The following is a 19,887-nucleotide window of genomic DNA, read 5'->3' as shown; positions in this document are numbered from 1 at the left end:
TTTAACCACAGAATTATGGCTTGTATGGTTTTATCTGTCAAAATATTTACTTGTAGTATTATTGGTAAAGTGCCTTTGTCTTTTCATTTCCAGGATTGTGCTTCCAGTCCCTGTTTGCATGGAGGCTCATGTGTGGATCTCATTGATAAATATGCATGCTTCTGTCAGGATGGTTACACAGGGAAAACTTGTGAGAACGATATAGATGTCTGCAAAGATGCCGCTTTTAATGTCTCACTGTGTTTCAATGGAGCCACCTGCCTTGACGGTGAGGGATCAAACTTTACATGCAGGTGAGTTGGTCTACCGTTAAAAGTATTGTATTGCTTTGATGTAATGATACTGACTGAATTGTTCCTGGATGGAGTCCTGTAATAATATGAGTTGATTGGAACAACATGCCCTGCTGAGTGCAACCTGGACAGATAGCTTAAATATAACATAACAAGGTTCGACAAGCCTGGAACGCGTTGGATTTCTCTGCATGCTATGGGTGGTGTACATGGAGCTGTACTAAGAGCGACACTGGGCATTTAATGAGTTTCAAGGGTGATCTTTTTTTTAGCCTTTCCAAAACTGCGAATACAACAGCAATTGTGTGTTTATCTGCTCTAGCATTAGCTGCAGTCATTAGCATGTTTGGCTAACGATAGTTACGTATTGTAACTCCAGATTCTATGAGTATAGGCGTAGCCCTCTAAGAGCTGTCGCTATTGGGTTAATCCCTTCGTGCATGCGCAGTCGTGAAGATTTCTTTCGCGCCCTTGTGCCCTGCACGGGGCCTCTATTACGTCCGCAGTTACTGTAGATCATAGTTGCGTGACCATAGAACTGCTCCAAACATGAGCAATTTTCTTCAGCCAAGGTTGGTGAAGCAGGTGGCCTGAATCTTAGAGGGCTACACCTATACTCATAGAATCTGGAGTTACAATACGTAACTCGTTCTATTTCGTATAGGCTTCGCCCTCTAAGAGCTGTCTCTATTGGGTCAAGGGTGAAGCTCATGTAGTCAATGCCACCTGCGACACAAGGTCCACAAGCAGAACATAGACTAATTGCTCTTCCTATTTGCACTGAACCAGTTAACTTTATCAAATAATATATTATTTTGATAAAAACCTGTCATGATTATGCATTGGCCTAATACTGATTGTAAGGCCCATGTCTGATCATGACTAATAAGAAAGGAGGTTTCCCCAGAACTCAGAGTACCAGGGATAAGTCCAACTGGGGTGTGAGAGAGCGCACAACGGGTTTCTGTCTAACCCCCTTCAAAAACGCTTAACTAGGGGGTGTGCAAAAACCAACCTCTCTCCATAGCCCTTGTGGCAGGATGAAATGGCTGTCGCGTAGGCTTTGACTGTAGACGGAACCAAGTCATCCACCAATTTGGAGATAAGTAAACACGAGGGGCAGAGGGCACGATGTGGGTTCTGCACATTTCTCCATACACCAGCGCTGGAAAGCGGGCCATCACCCTGCATAACACGCTGTAGTAGAGGGGGCTCTAGCGCCCTGGATAGTGCGCACCACGGCAGCGGGCAAGCCTAATCTCTCCAAGCGCTCCCGCTCAGCGGCCAGGCTCATAGCTGCTGGCTTATTACCGGAGGGTGGGATATCGCGCTGTTCAGCTGCGACAGTGCGTCCCTGTGCCAAGGCAGTTGCCAAGGGGGCCCCGCTAGTAATTGAACCAGAGTGGGAACCAGGATGCGCTTGTGTGCTCTGGCATTAGGGACAGGTTCTCCTCCTGGATGCGAGCCAAGAGGCGAGGGATCAGAGGGACCGGGGGAAAGCGTATAGGAGGGCTCTGGGCCAAGGTGAGTGGGAAAAGGCGTGAGGTGAACAGATCCACTTTCACTCTCCTGAACCTGCTCCACAGCATCTGAACGATAGTGGGATTCAATTTCCACGCGCCCCACCTCGACATGAAGTCTGTCGCCGGGTCAAAATCCCGGGGATGTAGACTGCTTTGAGAGACAAAAGGTGTCTGTGGGCCCACAGTTGTCTCCCTACTACCACTTGGCACAAAGTACTTTAAAGGAATATTTCACCGCTGGAAAGCTGAATATATCTTTAAATTGGGTCACTTATGTAGTAGAAATGTGAAGAAAAAATTGAAATTGGTGCCTTCTAGGCCGAGAAAAGCCAGAAAATGTGTTTTGGTCTTATATGGATGAAAAACACCAAATCCCAGAATGCACCTGCTTCGTTGCTTTGAGTCCACTCCCAAGCCACGCCTACCGCTTGACAGACCGACAGAGGCATTCAACTCAACTCAAGCGTGTTTTATTGTCATTTCAACCATATACACGAAACAACGTTTCATCGTGACTCAAGTGGTGTTACACATTTAACATATATAAAAACGACATTATATAAAAACAACATACGAAACAGGCTACATTTAGTACAAACACTTTATAGGCTCCGTAAAGTTCAGCTAACGCATACTAGCATTAGCGCTTGGTGGGGTGTAAACACCGAGCATAAACACAGCCGTGAATTAGTGTGTAATGTAGAATGGTCGGCATTTAACAGTCACAAACTCCACCAGCAGTTAGCAGTTAAATGGATACAAATCACCACATTTCTGCGCCACTCGGTGTTAAAACAGCCCACCTCTTTTACCTGGCGACAGAGCATCTCTAGCTCGGAGGGCTAGCAGGCCTGGTAGCTGGACAGTCCGGTACACTATTCAGGCAGGTTTCCACAACAACAAAAACACGGCAGTCTCTGAACTCACATTGGGAGTGTCGTTGAAGTTGGATGTAGTCCAGTTTGTGGTCTAAATGAGCGGACACTTGCAAGCATGATCCGTAAAGTTCAGCTAACGCATACTAGCATTGGTGTAGCTAAACACAGAGTATAAACACAGGCGTGAATTAGCGTGGAATGTCGAATGGTCGGCATTTAACAGTCACAAGCTCCACCAGCAGTTAGCAGTAGCTAGTTGGATTTTATTTCTACACCAGTCCACCTCCACGGGCCGGGCGAGGCAGCCTGGTAGCTGGATAGTCCCGGTTCCGTTACACTGTTGTTCAGGCATGTTTCCACAACAACCAAAACACAGCAGGAGTTTGTTGAAGGAGGATGTAGTCCAGCTTGTTGTTTAATGAGCAGACACTTGCAAGCAGGATGGCTGGGACAGGTGGACAGCTAGCGTTAGCTTTCCACCTAGCCGATGAGGATGTCCCCTAGCCGGCTAGCGGCTTGAGCAACACCGCGGTTCTCCGTGCAGGCAAGCTCACGTAGTGTCCGAAGTATTCCGTCTGTAATAACGTTTCCTCCATATTCTCCGATCTGTACCGGATGTATTCCGGTGGTTACACACGTCCGGTAGTTTGAATGCAGATAATTGTTGTAAATGTTTTCTGCTGAAAACCGAAAGCCTGTTTAGCGAAGATTCAAGATGGCTGACAGTCGTTTTCATTCGGAATACCTCGGCCAGACTCGGCAGTCCAACCCCCTGTGGGCGTGTTGAAAACATACGGAAGTAGATCCTACTACTGGCTGTAGTCCCTTGCCTCTGGCCCAAAAATCTTCCAATGACGCAAAAATCGTCATTTTACGTCATTGGAAGATTTTTTCCAGGCCCCAAATGCAGAAATCTCTCGTCTCAGGGGGACATGAGGGAGGGAGGCACGGTCATTCAGAAATACTATCGGGTTTCTACTGATACAAAGCTGAATGCTAAATCGGTGAAGTATCCCTTTAACAATTTCACCACCGTGGACAGCTCCAGGCAGTTCATGTGGGGGAGGGGAGAAACTGACCATCTCCCTCCCACCACCTGTGATTCGCACATGCCTCCCCAGCCGGTGAGGCGCCTGTGTACACTGTTAAGTGTGACGTCGCTCTGCCCAGGGGAACCCCGGATGAAAGGGTCCGGAAGTTTCCCCAATACGCCAGATCCGACTGTAGGGAAGGAGGGATAGTGAGCATCCGCCACTTGTGGCGGATAGGGTCGAGGTGCATTCGACAGAACCATCTCTGAATTTTCCTCATGTGGAGGAGACCCAGGGGAACCACCACGTGACTCGCAGACATCACGCCCAGGAGATGCATCACAGACAGAGCCGACACTGTTGTGTGTGGCGTGATGCATGACTGCAGAGAGCTCAGTGCGTCCAGCCTTGGCGCTGATCAACCCAGTCTCGCGGCAGTTTGTGAAATGGTCACGTTATTTAATCTATTGATTTGTGTTCACAGGGACGTTTTTCTCGTATTTTTCTAATGTATTTCAATGGGAAGCATATGTCGTGATCACAGCACGACTACGGTAGCGAGTAGTATGATATGCCGAAAATCCGTGTAAGGAGGTTGGTTGGGGTGGTGGATGGGTCAAACAATACAGGACTTTCCCCCCGGAGACCGAGGATCGCGTCCCGCCTGTGGCGTTTTGTTTCTCCGTTGTTGTTTTCCTAATCACAACCATCCCGTTATTGTCGCGCGGCCGTCTCCCGGCGTGTGAGGCGTCCTTTCCCCGTTGTTTTTTTCCTAAACCCCACCTCCGCCATCCCATTATTGTCGCGCGTCCCCCGCGGCCGTCTCCCTGCGTGTGACGTGTCCTTTCCCTGTTGTTTTTTTCCTAAACCCAACCCCCACCATCCCGTTGTTGTTGTCGCGTGTCCTCAGAGACCACGGATCGTGTCCTTGGGTGTGACATGTGCTTTCCCCGTTAATCTTTTCCTAAACCCAACCTCCATATAGATGGTTCCCATTTCGTGCTGGCCACCACGAAAAAAACAAGATAAACGTGTTGTACACGAATCAATAGATTAAAAATAACGTGACAATTTCACGAACTGCCGTGAGACCGTGTTGCGCTGATATTGGCTCTCATAGTGGTTGAGTATATGTCCACGCCCAGATAAATTATTGTCTGTGAGGGGACCAGCAAGCTCTTTTGCCAGTTTATAGTAAAGCCCACTGTCTGTAGGTGCTGCACGACCTCCATTGTGTGGAGCGCAGGATTTTGATCCCTTTTCTACATAACGGCTGTAACACCATCTCCATGCATTTGCTCTCCCCATCCCGCTAGACGGCCGGGGGTGAGGAGTGAATGTGTAGTACCTACGTCAGAGCCGTTATCTGAACTTTGGATAGCATGATAGCTTTTACCACGCCGTGGAAAGGTTGGCGAATTGAAGCGTATAGCCGTGTGTTGTTTGTTGCCATAGCAACAGAGAGCACTGAGCCATTCCCGCGCTGTGAGAAGCGAGTGCCCGGTCATCACAGCCCATGGTAGAGCATGACCGAGAGAGCGGCATGCGCATGCCTGTGCGCATGCCGCAGACAGTGAAGAAAAATAGGGAGCAGTTCTACGGTCGCACAACTGTGATATACAGTAACTGCGGACGCAGGGCACAAGAGAGCGAAAGAAATCTTCACAACTACGCTTGAGCAAAGGGATTAACCCAATAGCGACAGCTCTTAGAGGGCGAAGCCTATACGAATAGAACTAGCTTACCACCTTTTGTCTACGTAGACCTGTCTGAGTCAAGGATCTATTGTTTTAAAAAATATTAAAAATTGTGAGTGATAAATGTGCAACAGTCATCATTGTAAACTGCAAATGTGCCGCAGGGCTTAGTTAAAGGTCAGTACCCAAACATTGGGGAGTTGCAAGTCTCACATGTAAACTGGTAAAATGTTTAAGAATTGGTGTTGGTGAACTGGGATTTGTCCTTGTCTCCAACATAAAATACATTTTGTGCTTGAATGCACCATTCTTGTGAGTATAGCTGTGCATTCATATACAGTACAGTAGCAGTACTCCCGGTTGGCTGCAAGTGAAGCATCGTTTTTTTAATCGCTGACATGCTCTCCCCTGTGTGATGAAGTGTATCTCAATACAAGGTGTATGTAGTCAGTGTGTGCACATTTGACACAGCAGCTCCCTGGATGCCTTACAGTTAATTACATTGTCTAACCTTGTGCTGATGTGCTGCTATATGCTCAGTGTCATGATTTAATATATCCTAGACTACCACAACTCCAAATAGATTGGTGCACTTTACGCTGTTATATATTGATGCACTGGACTGCCTACTGCCTCAGCACAGCATTTTTTTATGATGTTTACTTTGTTGTAGGTGAATTTGTGTATATATCACAGGGAGGCAATGTGTATGTTGTGCATTCACATATAAATATGCACAGTAAGGACAAACAATGTCCTTTAGTATCCTGCTGATTTGCAACATGATTGTGCATCGTGTGCACCTTCTAGAATATTTTGCTGAATTTGGACATCAAATGAAATGTTTTGTGGTATTGTGCATTATTAACTGTTTTTTGGCCAAAGAATAAAATCCATTCCCTCAGTTTCATAAACGGTTCGCACAGATTCTATAAGCCGTGCCCGCGGTTTCATAAACTGTTCGCATTGATTCATAATCTGTGCCCTTGGTTTTATAAACGTGAGCAAAGTTAGAAAGATATTCACAGATTTGAACTTCGGGATCAATTACTCTATAGTATATCACAAACGACGCAGCTTTCCTAACGTAGTAAGGTTAACAACGAGCTACAAACTAATTTTCATCAAAGCTGTCCTCCAACCTGGAGAAATAACATTGGTCTCTACGAGCAGCCAGCGGTGAGACGGCAGTAAAACGAGTGCTTAGGGATCATCTAGAAACTACAACACCGAAAAGAAATACAACAAAAATATGTATTAATTAAATTATTAAATAAGGTAGTGTCTCCAAACTTACCTCAATTATAACTTGTATCCTGCTAGTTGTAGTACAGCACTTACTTAAAAAAAAAAATTCATAATTTTATTTTATGTCATAACTAGAGAGAGTCATGTCTCCAAAACTACTCTGCACATAGAAGCCCCCCTGCTGGTTGTACTACAGCACTTACCTTTAAAAAATAAGCATAATATAATTTTGGGGAATATTTTTTGCCAAAAACATTTAATATTTTAATAATTAAATAGAGTTGTGTCTCTAAACGTACCTCACAGATAATTACTCTTCTGCTGGTTGTACTACAACACTTTTCAAAAATAGGCATATGTATAATTTTGGGGAATATTCTTTGCCAAAAACATTTAATATGTGTGTGGATTCAGTGTGGAACTTGCACAAGTGGAATGACAGTAGCACAAATACTAAACAAAAATACCCCTTGGGATTGTATGTTGTGTAACAGCCCTATAGCTAAAGAGGCTGTAGGTGAGTTTGGGGTTTAGGTCTGGATAACTAAAGGATGCAAAATTCCCACTACTGCCACGATGGTAATTGTACACAAAAAAAATTGTACACCAGAAAAGTAAACAAAAGCTAGAACATTTTTATTTAATTTGTGTTTTTCCATAATTCACATTATTAATACAGATCTGAAATTATTTTCTACGTGAAAATTAATTGTGGATGTGATCATTATGACTGAATGTGTGATATTGATATTTGAGTTTGTTCTGCCACCTTTTTTGTTACAGTTTGCATACAATTTTACTTAATTTTTACTTACTAAATGTTCAGTCTCAAATCATGTTTTAAGGCAACAACATATACAGTATCTCACAAAAGTGAGTACACCCCTCACATTTTAGTAAATATTTCATTATATCTTTTAATGGGACAACACTGAAGACATTGCTACAATGTAAAGTATTAAGTTTACAGCTTGTATAATAATAAATGTGCAGTCCCCTCAAAATAACTCAACATACAGCCATTAATGTCTAAACCGCTGGCAACAAAAGTCAGTACACCCCTATGTTAAATTCCCATAGAGGCAGGCAGATTTTCATTTTTAAAGGCCAGTTATTTCATGGATCCAGGATACTATGCATCCTGATAAAGTTCCCTTGGCCTTTGGAATTAAAATAGCCCCACATCATCACATACCCTTCACCATACCTAGAGATTGGCATGGGGTAGATTCCATAAAATCATATCTCAATGCAAATCAAACTAGCTATTAGGCTAACTGACATAAAACCATGCCAATCTCTAGGTATGGTGAAGGGTATGTGATGATGTGGGGCTATTTTAATTCCAAAGACCAAGGGAACTTGCATAGTAAGGATGCATAGTATCCAGGATACTATGCATCCTGATAAAGAGATGATATAGAGATGATTTTATGGAATCTACTCCTACCTTAAAGATTAGTAGGAACACCTGTAAGAGTTCTCGTTAATGCAATTATCTAATTAACCAATCACATGGCAGCTGCTTCAATGCATTTATGGGTGTCGTCCAGGTCTAGACAATCTCCTGAACTCCAAACTGAATGTCAGAATGGTAAAGAAAGGTGATCTAAGCAACTTTGAGCGTGGCGTGGTTGTTGGTGCCAGACGGGCTGGTTTGAGTATTTCCCAATCTGCTCAGTTACTGGGATTTTCACGCACAACCATTTTAGGGTTTACAAAGAATGGTCTGAAAAAGTAAAAACATCCAGTATGCTGCAGTCCTGGGGGGCAAAAATGCCTTATTGATGCTAGAGGTCAGAGGAGAATGGGCCTACTGATTCCAGCTGATAGAAGATCAACTTCAATTTCTGTTGAGACATTCAGATAATAGAGTCAGAATTTGGCGTAAAGAGAACATGGATCTGTCATGCCTTGTTACCACTGTGCAGGCTGGTGGTGGTGGTGTAATGGTGTGGAGAATGTTTTCTTGGCACACTTTAGGCCCCTTAGTACCAATTGGGCATCGTTTAAATGCCACAGCCTACCTGAGCATTGTTTCTGACCATGTCCATCCTTTTATGACCACCATGTACCCATCCTCTGATAGCAACTTCCAGCAGGATAATGCACCATGTCACAAAGCTCAAATCATTTCAAATTGGTTTCTTGAACGTGACAATGAGTTCACTGTACTAAAATGGCCCCCACAGTCACCAGATCTCAACCCAATATAACATCTTTGGGATGTGGTGGAACGGGAGCTTCGTGCCCTGGATGTGCATCCCACAAATCTCCATCAACTGCAAGATGCTATCCTATCAACATGGGCCAACATTTCTAAACAATGCTTCCAGCACCTTGTTGAATCAATGCCAAGAATTAAGGCAGTTCTGAAGGCTAAAGGGGGTCAAACACGGTCCTAGTAGGGTGTTCCTAATAATCCTTTAGGTGAGTGTATATTAAAATATGTTGGCAAAAAATATTTACCAAAATTAAGAATATGCCTTTTTTTTTAAGTAATTGCTGTAGTACAACTAGCAGGAGACAAGTTATAATTGAGGTAAGTTTGGAGACACTACCTTATATAATCATTTAATGACTACATATTTCTGTTGTATCTCTTTTCGGTGTTGTAGTTTGTAGACGATCCCTAAGCACTCGTTTTACTGCCGTCTCACCGCTGGCTGCTCGTAGAGACCAATGTTATTTCTCCAGGTTGGAGGACAGCTCGTTTTGATGAAAATTAGTTTGTAGCTCGTTGTTAACCTTACTACGTTAGGAAAGATGCATCGTTTGTGATTTAATAACATTTCGTTATAAAGTAATTGATCCCGGAAGTTCGAATCTGTGAATATCTTTCTGAATTTGCTTACGTTTATAAAACCGAGGGCATGGATTATGAATCCATGCGAACAGTTTATGAAACCGAGGGAACAGATTTTTATTCCATGCGCACGGTTTGTTTTTTATTTAGATTTAGTTCTCAGTATTTTTTTGTGGGGAGGTTTATTAACAGACATAATGAAAGTTTCATGATGATTTAAATCAAATCAAATACATTAACACCACCAGAAATCATTAATACAGAGTTGTGTTTGAGTGACAGCAGGTTCCAATCTTGTGTTTTTGTGTTTTTCACTTTAATGGAGAGGGTTTTGGTCAGGCTAGCACACTGACTAATGACCTAAAATGTAAAATCAGTCATGCAATAGTTTCTTGGTCAGACCTCATCTGCAGTACATGAAATACAGTGTTGTTTTATCTGCATGTATTGTGTGAAGTGGTACACATTGAATTTCGCACCTGTACAGCAAATGGCCTCAAACCACTCCATTCTCTCTCTATTATGGTGGTCAGCCAAGAGGTTTTGCATGCACCCTTTGCCAATTTCCTGACGTTGTAGTGTTACATGATTTAATCAACTGTGCCTCACAGATCTCATCAAAAGTCAAATTCCCAAAAAAGGAATTTTAGCCTCGTGAATACAGCAGGGGTTTGTAAGCATTTACTGAATCCTAAAAGAAAACCGCTAGGTTTTTGGTAAATCTTAGAATCTGCATTGTTTCTTTCCCATTGTTCTGCTTTTTTCTGATGTCAAATATTCCCAAAGATGTTCAGCGGGTTTACGGTCTGGTGACTGTGAATTGGAAATCCATGCAAGTTAGCAGACCTTGGTCTTCCTTTGGCCTCAGGTAGCTTTGATGCATGATCAGGCTCATTGCCCATCTGGAAAATGACTGCTCTTCTACAAAACTTAAAGCCAGTGGGGATGACATCTGCAGAATCGAGTGGTACCTCTCTTTGCTCCAAGGTGTTAGCCTGACGTTGTCATACTCAGATTTTAATCAGAATATGAGTCTGATACTGCTCCATTGGGTTGTGATTATGGGGCGTGTTTCAACCGAACCAGGAAAGACAATGCCTCTGCACTCAATTGGATAGACCTACAACCAATAAGAGCAACGGAGACAGATGTCACAGAAGCTGCAAGTCAAAGGCAGGCTTTACGTTACTATTGATCATCTGTCCATCGTATAAAGCCCGCCCTGACAATTTGATTGGTCTGAACAGCTCTGGTTCGAGCATAGTTGCTCCACAACGGATCAAGTCCAGACCGAACTTCCCGACCTCAAATGTTGTGGGTGGGGTTAAGTTCGTCTGGCATCCCCTGCAAATCACTAACTCCACAACAGAAAACCATTACCACCCCTAGATATTCCGACTTTGTTTGCCTGTGGATTTTATGCACTGCTGAATCAATCCATTATGTGTTCTTGTCCTCTGAAATAAGGTCTCTAGTTTCAAGTTGAGTTTTTAGCAGTGAGTTTTTTTGTATTGTTTACCACGACCAGGTTTTGTCAAAGACATTCATTAACATTAATGATATGAACACGAGGGCCATATTCATTTAATCCAACAATGGACAAAACCAGGGCCCTTAGTTTGAGAGCAGTCATTTGGCCACATCAACTATGCTGAACAGTGTTTTCTCTGAACTTCATTCAGGTGGTATGCAAATATCCTGTGCCAGCACTCCAAAGTACTCTGTCATGTTTGTGTCACAGTTAGTTTTTGGATTTATTATGAATATTCAGCTGACAATTTGCAAGTTTGACTAACACATTGCTATTCCTTTATATAGGAGAGCATCTGGATGTACAGACATGAGTTGTTCAAATATAGTATAGTGCAATGAAGGTTAGGACAATATGTTAAGATAGAAATATAACAATCATTACACTTATTTTGACACAGTTTGAGGAAAAGACTCTTAAGTTCAACAGAAAGTAGGCTACTCTGTAGGTGTAGATTATTGTAAAATAAGACAGAATTTCTAGATAACAGATACTTTGTAAGTCTCCACAGATTCATTATAAGGATATTATCCAGGACTTGAAATGATAAATTATTTAAAAGTAGTGCCTTTAAAAAGAAATTTAAAAATCATTGGTTTGAAGTACCCACTTTTTTCAGTTTAATGTCTGCTTTACTGATTTCACTGCTGTGTCTCTCAAGATTCCAGACGTCTGTTTTAAATAATAAACTCTTAAATCCAATGCAACAACTGACTGGAAAAAGTTGTTCTGATAAATGACAGCAAGCAGTTCTTACAGATGCAGTGTGTCAGAGCGACTAGAAGGAAGTGACAGCGCTGCAAGACAGTCAAACAGATTTAAAATATGATATGTTTTCTCAGCTGTCCACCAGGTTTCATGGGGGATTTCTGTGAAGTGGATGTTAACGAATGTTGCTCAGCTCCCTGCCACAACGGTGCCATTTGCCAAGATCTTATTAATAGCTACGTCTGCCACTGCAGGTCAGGTGAGTCACTCAGACATCCTGTGAGTTTCTCAATTTATTTTGAAAAGAGGCAACCAAAGTAGTTTTTTTCCTTTAATAAGACCTGTTACAGGAAACCTTTGTGCCTCATGAATAAGATTACTAAGACAATGTCATGGCAGACATTTGTGAATAGGAACACTTCACTGTGCCCCATATGTGTGAGAGTACAGTTTACCGTATGTAAACCATGTTAATACTTACAGAATGCCCATATTGGACTGAAAAGTGGTAACATAAAGTGTCACTTAAGGTAACCAGTGGTGGAGGAAGTATTCAGATCCTTAGTAAAAGTACTAATACCACACTGAAAAAAATACTCTGTTACAAGTAAAAGTCCTGCTTTGAAAGTGTTACTTAAGTAAAAGTATGTAAGTATCATCAGGAAAATGTACTAAGTATTGAAAGTAAAAGTACTTGATGCAGAAAAATATTCACATTTTAGAAACTGGAAATGAAAAAAGCGTTGAAAGCGTCAAAACATTGTCAAAGCATCAAAGAAAGCTTTAAAAGTGTCCAAAAAAGCTTCAAAAGCGTCAAAAAGAGCGTTAAAACACTTCATTTCAGCTGTACTTGTTGGCCATTATATCGTTAGTAGGGTAGTTTAATTTTAATGTATAATAAAACGTGTTTTGTGTGCAAAAATCTTAATTTGTAAAGTAACTACTAACTAAAGCTGTCAGATCAAAGTAGTGAAGTAAAAAGTAATATTTCCCTCTGAAATGTAGTGGAGTAGAAGTAGAAAGTGGCAGAAAAAGAAAAGATTTATAAAGATTTAAAGATAAATTTGTACTTAAGTACAGTGCTTGAGTAATTATACATTCCACCACTGAAGGTAACCATATTGCCTACATAGCTTATGTGCCTCATTCAAAAGTCATCCGCTTTCCTCCAGGGAGAAATCTGTAGTCATACAGTACTAAAAAAAGACTGATAAAAACAATGTTAGCCCCTGCTCATTAAAATGCATGTGGCATCTTACTCTTTAGTGAAAGCCTTTTCTTGTCTTTTTATGTGTGTGAACCTAAAAAGAAGCAAATCAATGTAGGAGAGTCTGATTGATATTCACTTCAGAGGTTGGAAGTGGGAGAGCCTGGGCTCACCACAGCACTCTGTGGGCTTTTGTTCCTGGCAGGTTGGACAGGCCTTCACTGTGAGGATGACATTAATGAGTGCCTTCCACAGCCCTGCAACCAGGGGATATGCATTCAGAATGATCCAGGCTATGGCTACACCTGTTTCTGTCGTCCTGGATTTGTGGTGAGGCTCCCCACCTTATTCCCCATCTCCCGTCTGTTTACTTTTTTTTTTATTACCCCTTACCCTCTTGCACCCTCAACTATTGAGTCCTCTTTTGGCACTGATCTATTGAACTGTTAAAATGTGTCATACCCTTTTTCTTTGTTGTTTATAGTCTAAACATAATTAATGTATTCCCTTTTTAAAGCAGGTAAATCAAATGCCTTTCTCACACAGATAGCAGGACTTGACTTTTCTTTTACTACAACTACTACTACTTTATATAAACAATATACACAACAAAATGTTTCTTAGGAAAAAATACAACAGATTTTTTATCTTAATGTTGCACATTAAAATGAAAATAATCTGAATTTGAGATGTCAGTAGTCAGATACTATCTTGCATCAAATGGGTTCTACAGTAGTTTTTTTTAAGCCTTGTATTTGTTACATAATCTTATGTTCCCTACTTAATGCTAACTTAATTATTCAAGCTGTAAACTTTATATCCCATTTAGCATCGCAGAGGACACATCTGAAGGCTGTTTATTTTCCATACACAGGGGAGGAACTGTGAGCACAACTATGATGATTGCCTGTTGAATCCATGTCCAGAAGCATTTTCTTGTGTAGATGGCATCAACAAGGTCAGCTGCCTGCCTCCTGTTACGGATGCTGTTCCCTTGGCGACTGTAGTCAAGAACACCACTCGCGGCTCCACAACCAGGGTGCCAACGCCAACGCCAACACTCAACACGACATCGACAGCTGAGCAATCCACAGGTACACAGCACACTGTGCATGCATGTAAGCACATGCAGTTGGGTATATCCATTTAATGCTACTTTATACTTTAACTCCACTACAAAAGCTATAATCACAAGTTACTTTTCATTGGGATTGGGATTTTACATTTAAAAAAAACATATAACTAACTACTTGAATCTAAAGTAGATAACCTACCAGTAGGTCCACCTTATCCACCGTCAGCAGTAAAATGCTGCTTACACATTTTTACATCATACTAATAACACTCATTTTCTCTGCATTGAGTAGTTTTACTTTTGATACTATATTTATACTACTGTTTATTTGATTAGATTAAATATCTGTAAGATGGTTTTGAATGCAGGACTTTTATTTATAATGTATAGTATTTTTACACTGTTTACTTAAAGGAATATTTTCCCAATTTTAAACCAGCTTTGTGTCATCTTAGCGTGGACATTGTGTGTGGATGAACGATGTGTGGCTTCCCTTCTTGGCGCTGCTCTCCGCAGAGCAAAACCACAGAGATCTGCCACAATCCGCTGGTTGTTGTGCGGTTTGATGTCGTTTTGCGTCATGTGGCACTAAGATTACACAGAGCTGGATTTAAATCAGTAAAACATCTCTTTAAGTAAACAATCTAATTACTTCTTCCACCACTGGGCATTTACAGTATGCAGCAGTATCCTTATGCTCTCTTTTAAGCAGACTTAAATGCAGTTTAGCTCAGTTCCTAATTGTGAAAGACGTGTAGGACTTCAAAGGCTGCATACATTTAAGAAGTTTCAATTTTGCATCAGTTCAAATTAGTTTCTTGTTTTTGAACTGTGTTTAGGATGTTTCTACATACTTTTGATAAGTTTCTTGTATGAGGAAAAACTTTAGATCAATATGATTATGAATGAGATTTATATACTGTGACTCAAGGTTTCTGGAATTGTTCTGAATATGGCAGTGTATCAACTTAAATGTTTCTCAATTAAGTCATTCAATGAAGCTCGCATTACTACAGTATGCTATTGCTTCTATTCACATTATGTGTGCAAGAAAGTGACACAATTTTTTTTAAACTGATAAGCCATTACACCAATCAATTTGTACTGAAGGTAAAAAAATATTTTTATATATTTATATATATATATATATATATAACATTTTTTACAAATTACAAAGCTATCCTTCCCTTGTCCTTCCCACTAAACATACTGTTTTTGCTGCACAAGGTTTGCCAGTTTCGAATGAGAGGAGACTCCCACTGTGTTGGTACTCCAAATGTGATTTTAGAGCCTTTGGAACAGAGCAGGCAATGACATATTAGGTCTGATTAAGTGATTGCTGTAGTTTGTGCAGCTGTGGTGAAAGAAAATCCTGTTAAAATATAATGTTGTATTGGCGACTAAAGTGCATTTTCTATTTCTATTTGAGAACAAGAATTTGAAAGAGTGATAAGTCCAATCAGTATTTGGCTCTATATCCTTTAACACTAAAATAAAGACACAGGACACAATATGTTCTACGTTATTGGTACTGGATTCAGTCATCTATGTGAGAGGAGGAATTCGGAGCACTGGGCAGATTGTTACTCCTTGACAGATGAGGTCTGTCTACCTTTGAAACTGTTCACAGAGCTGTAAAACAGACCTATTGAACACAGACGAGCTTGAAACAATTCAGTGAGACACTCTGAAAATCACTGTGGGCCAAACATAATGGAGTCCGCCCCGCTGCAGCTGATCCAGCTCTCATCCAGTGCATATTGCATTGGTTTGGAGAGGGTTAAATATAGACACAAGAAAGAAAAACATACCCAAGCATCTACACGCCAAAACATCTCTTCACTCTTTTACATATACGTGCATAATCAAAGTAAATAAGTTTTAAAGTAAGAGGACCCAGAAATTCACGAGTTTATCTAACTAGGTCACAATCTAAACACATGCAGTGCCCCTGGTGCTGCTTGAAATAGACTCAGACAGTGCTCCTTTAAACCTAAGACTGCTCCACAACCTTTGAAAAATACCAAGTCAATGGGAATTTAAACATAGAGGGGCTAGTTAATATGGTATACTGACAGGACACTATTTTATCTTAATAACTAAAGAACATCTAATAAAAATGAAATTTTGATGTAAAAAATGTATTCGGTTCAGTTCACTAAAACTAGTAGCTACAAAAAAGAAACCTTATTCCACAGACTGAGATGATTGTCTTCTGTTGTTTTTTTTGTCATCACTATACTTTCAATGCTGAGGTCCACAATATTTTAGCTGTACAATATGAGAGCTGATGGGAATCTAGAGAGGACACTGCTGGTGGAGGGAGGCTTACTGCAGCTAAGCCACGATTTGGGTGACTTTCCTGTGAGTGATCATCACAGCACAGGTGAAGCTGTTATCTGTTGCTGCCACGTGTAGCAGAAATGAAATTACTTAAGCTTCTCAAAATCAACTTGATGAGTAAGAGGTTAGCCAGAGGGTCCTTTCAAGCATGCAGCACCTGTCTTGGGGCAGCCACCTTTGTGACCTTCAGTTTAACATGCATGCATTTGTTCTGTGAAGCACTAATTTGTGTTAGCATGTTTGTTTATGATTGAGTTGGCAGGGCCTGATTAGTTTGCCTATAACCATTTTGATATATTCAGGGACACAACTTTGCTAGTGAGTCATGATGGCGTCCGCATGATGTGCACAGTTATGAATATTCATGAGAAAAAGGCTCCTCGAGATGGAAAAAGCAGTGTCTAAATTTGTCACTTCAGCTGCAGCTTATGGCCTCTGTACTCCTGTACAGTAATTGACAGTGCAGTGTGTTGGAGCCATTTAATCAGTTATTTTTAAAACCAGACAAAAAAGATATGATTAGAAAAAAGCCATATTATATTTAGGATTTTATTCCTCCGTGTATGTCAGCAGTATAATAATATTCAACTAAATCTTCTTACATCACATATCTTGAATAAAAGACATTTTCTGCCAGTTTTGTAGGTACAGTACAGAATGACCTTTTGGCTTCCCTCAGGGCTCTGAAATTGCAAGTGTCCAAGAATGGTCCTCAGCAGTATTTTATCTCTGTCCTGTGACAAGTTCAATCAGTCAGTCTATTACCTTACCCCATAAATCAGGGATGAAACGGGGCTTACATCCTGCCTTTTTTTAAATAAATGGGACATTGAGTCTGTATCAATTAAATCTCGTCGCCCACAGTCTATCTTCATAAGTTCGCATTTCTCCAAATATATTTTTCTAGTGGAATATCTTGTGCATACAGTCTGTACTGCAACATTGTGCTCCACCTTTCTAAGTTACATTAAATAAGACGCATATCAATTTTCTCACCTCTTTTATGGACATGTATTAAGACTGGTCCTAATTAAATCTGATCTGAAAGATTTATATCAAGGAATATTCCCACATCGATAACTTTTGTCCCCCATCGAAACTAGAAAAGTTTTTGAACAGAGTGCAGTAGTGACAAACTCCTTGGTCAGCGTTTTTTCTCTTAAAGCAGTAAAGAAAATACAAAAGTGAAAAGAAATTAGGATACTGTTTAAATTGTACACAAATTTGTTCATTTAGATTGCACCTAGTCTCACGTTGCCAGACCTAGCGCTGGAGTATGATTTAGCCCGACTAGTTACTTGAGATGTGGATGAGACATTCTGGTATGAGAATCTACGGTAGCGGTAAAAACAAGAGACCTTTAGAGGAGAGACTGAAGCTAACTTCTAATGAGGTGTGATACTGCCTCCTGGCAGCAGCCTCAGACTGCATCAAAGACTACATCAGACTAAACAAGGCTTTAAAATTAATGAATAGCTTTGTCTCTGAGGGGTAATTTTCCATCATCAGCATTGGCAAACCCCATTGTCAGGAGTGAAGCAGTAGACAGCACAGCGTTGTTGCTGTGTGCATTTATCCTCATTAATTCACAGATCACAGTAGGTCTGCTCCCAATAATTGTCTTCTTTTTTTTTTTTGTCAGAGGATTTCCCGTAGGGTATTGGTCATATTGCTCTTTGGAGAAAGTGTGGGTATTTAGGTTAGCTTGTTTGCCAAATGCCCTGAGGGGCCCACTGTCAGATCAAAGGGGGTGTAGCCTATTAGGACTGGACGCGTAACAAATATTGATAAAGGTCTTACTCGCGGCTGCCCGATTAATCATGGCAACAACTTTAAAGGAGCTTTAGTGATTTCTCTAGTGTAACGATTTTATTTTTCAGACAAGAACAGACAGAGCATGAGACAGGTGCATCGAGGAATGCTTTTAATTTTAACAGGCTCTCTGGTTTGACTTTTCTGCAACAAATTGCACCACTTCCTTCAAATGAGAAATATATTGAGCATGAGCACCCCTAATGCTTGCCTCCAATTGCAGTCTTTTAAGTTTGTCTGCGTCACTACCCCCAATAAGCTGGCGGGCAGTGGAACTTTTACTGAAATATCCCATAATTGCCCATTCTCATGGATGATAAAAGCCAAGTTATTCCACTATAAAATGAGGCATGTAATAAACTTGTATGAATACGCTCATTTCAGCCAAGACTCCTCTCTCGCCTAATATAGTGCCATTTGCATGCTTCACAGCTTTTTTGGCAAATAAGACTATTTACTGTATGCCTGTACAGTGAGCAAAAGAAAAAAAACTGTGATGCTATCCGAGCCCTGAAAGCCTTTTTTTCTGCTTTCAAAAATAATAACTACTTTTTTCCTTCCCACACTAAATTCCTGCTCTGTGCTGATGTATTCCATCCATGTTGCCAAGGTTATTTGATGGAAACGGGTCACATTTAAATGTAACTTTTTTTATTGTTTGTTTTAGCTTTATTGTATTATTCTCCTTTTGTATTCGTTGTGCAAGGAAGACTGGCAAAGCAAGCTTTTCATTGCATGGTGTAAGTTGTCTTTACTGTGCATATGACAATAAACCTCTTGAATCTTGAATCTATTGCAGCAACATGCAGTAGTGTGTGCAACCACAGAATAACTAAACCAGAAAGTCCATGTTCGAGCCCCAGTGGCAACAAGCATCTTTCCTGCTGAGGTGTCCTTAGCCAGACTTCATTCAAGAGTCTCCATTAGTTCTGAGGTTGATGTTCTGTATCTCACCCTGTGCAGTGACCTCCCTGTGGAGGAAGCAAGTGAAAAGTTGAATTCCCTTTTACAGGGATCAATAGCGAATCTCAGCAGAATTGACAGTTAGATGCATAAACTGCACTGTGTCTTGCTTTTGTTTACACTTTCCCCCCATTTCAGCTTTCTATATATTTTTTTATTTCCCAGTTGCAAGCTACGTTCAGTACTTTGGGAATTCATACCTGGAGTTTGAGGGAATTGAACTCAGCGCATTCAACAACATCACTGTGAGATTTCAGACTCAAGTGACCCAGGGAACTATACTTTATGTGGACCAAGGACCCACTAACGGTGATTTCTTTTTTTTGAAACTCTTCATCCTGGATGGAATCTTGCAGGTAAAACTCAAGTTATATACTGTAGTTATTATGCATGGATATTTTTCAGTTTTGTAGACACAACATCAATTTTCCTTATATTTGCCCATGAAAGACTGCTATCACATGGTCAATTTATACAGCTCATAGAGCAGTAACATGAAAAAAATCTCTTTACACTCTGTTTCAGTATGTCTTTTTCTGTAACGAAGAGGTTACACGGATCAATACTTTAATTCATGTTGATGATGGAAAGGTTCACATTGTTAATATCAGGTATGTTCTTTGTTACATTCAATTAACCTTTTGAATCTAGGTGTGAAGATTCTGTGTTGTGGTCAATTAATATTCAGTTTATATTTTTTTTATGTGAGAAAAAAGCATGTTCCATCAGAAGTAAATGAGTTACATTTTACAGCTTTTAATTCACAAGTTGT

General features: G+C 40.7%; 1 protein-coding gene across 3 annotated transcripts in view; it reads left to right on the top strand.

Annotated features, from left to right (window-relative positions):
* The window catches only part of eys (eyes shut homolog), a 182,907-nt gene that overhangs the window by 99,139 nt on the left and 63,881 nt on the right, over positions 1-19,887 (top strand). For all 3 annotated transcript variants that reach the window (XM_039783198.1, XM_039783197.1, XM_039783196.1), the window contains 6 exons: positions 94-293; positions 11,850-11,974; positions 13,128-13,252; positions 13,797-14,016; positions 19,281-19,471; positions 19,641-19,726. In XM_039783198.1, coding sequence (XP_039639132.1) covers positions 94-293; positions 11,850-11,974; positions 13,128-13,252; positions 13,797-14,016; positions 19,281-19,471; positions 19,641-19,726 — 947 coding nt within the window. The remainder of the gene's footprint in view (positions 1-93; positions 294-11,849; positions 11,975-13,127; positions 13,253-13,796; positions 14,017-19,280; positions 19,472-19,640; positions 19,727-19,887) is intronic.

Source organism: Perca fluviatilis, chromosome 19 (genome assembly GCF_010015445.1).
Source record: "Perca fluviatilis chromosome 19, GENO_Pfluv_1.0, whole genome shotgun sequence".
In the NCBI taxonomy this organism is placed as follows: Eukaryota; Metazoa; Chordata; class Actinopteri; order Perciformes; family Percidae; genus Perca; species Perca fluviatilis.
This window is presented reverse-complemented; position numbering and strand designations above follow the sequence as displayed.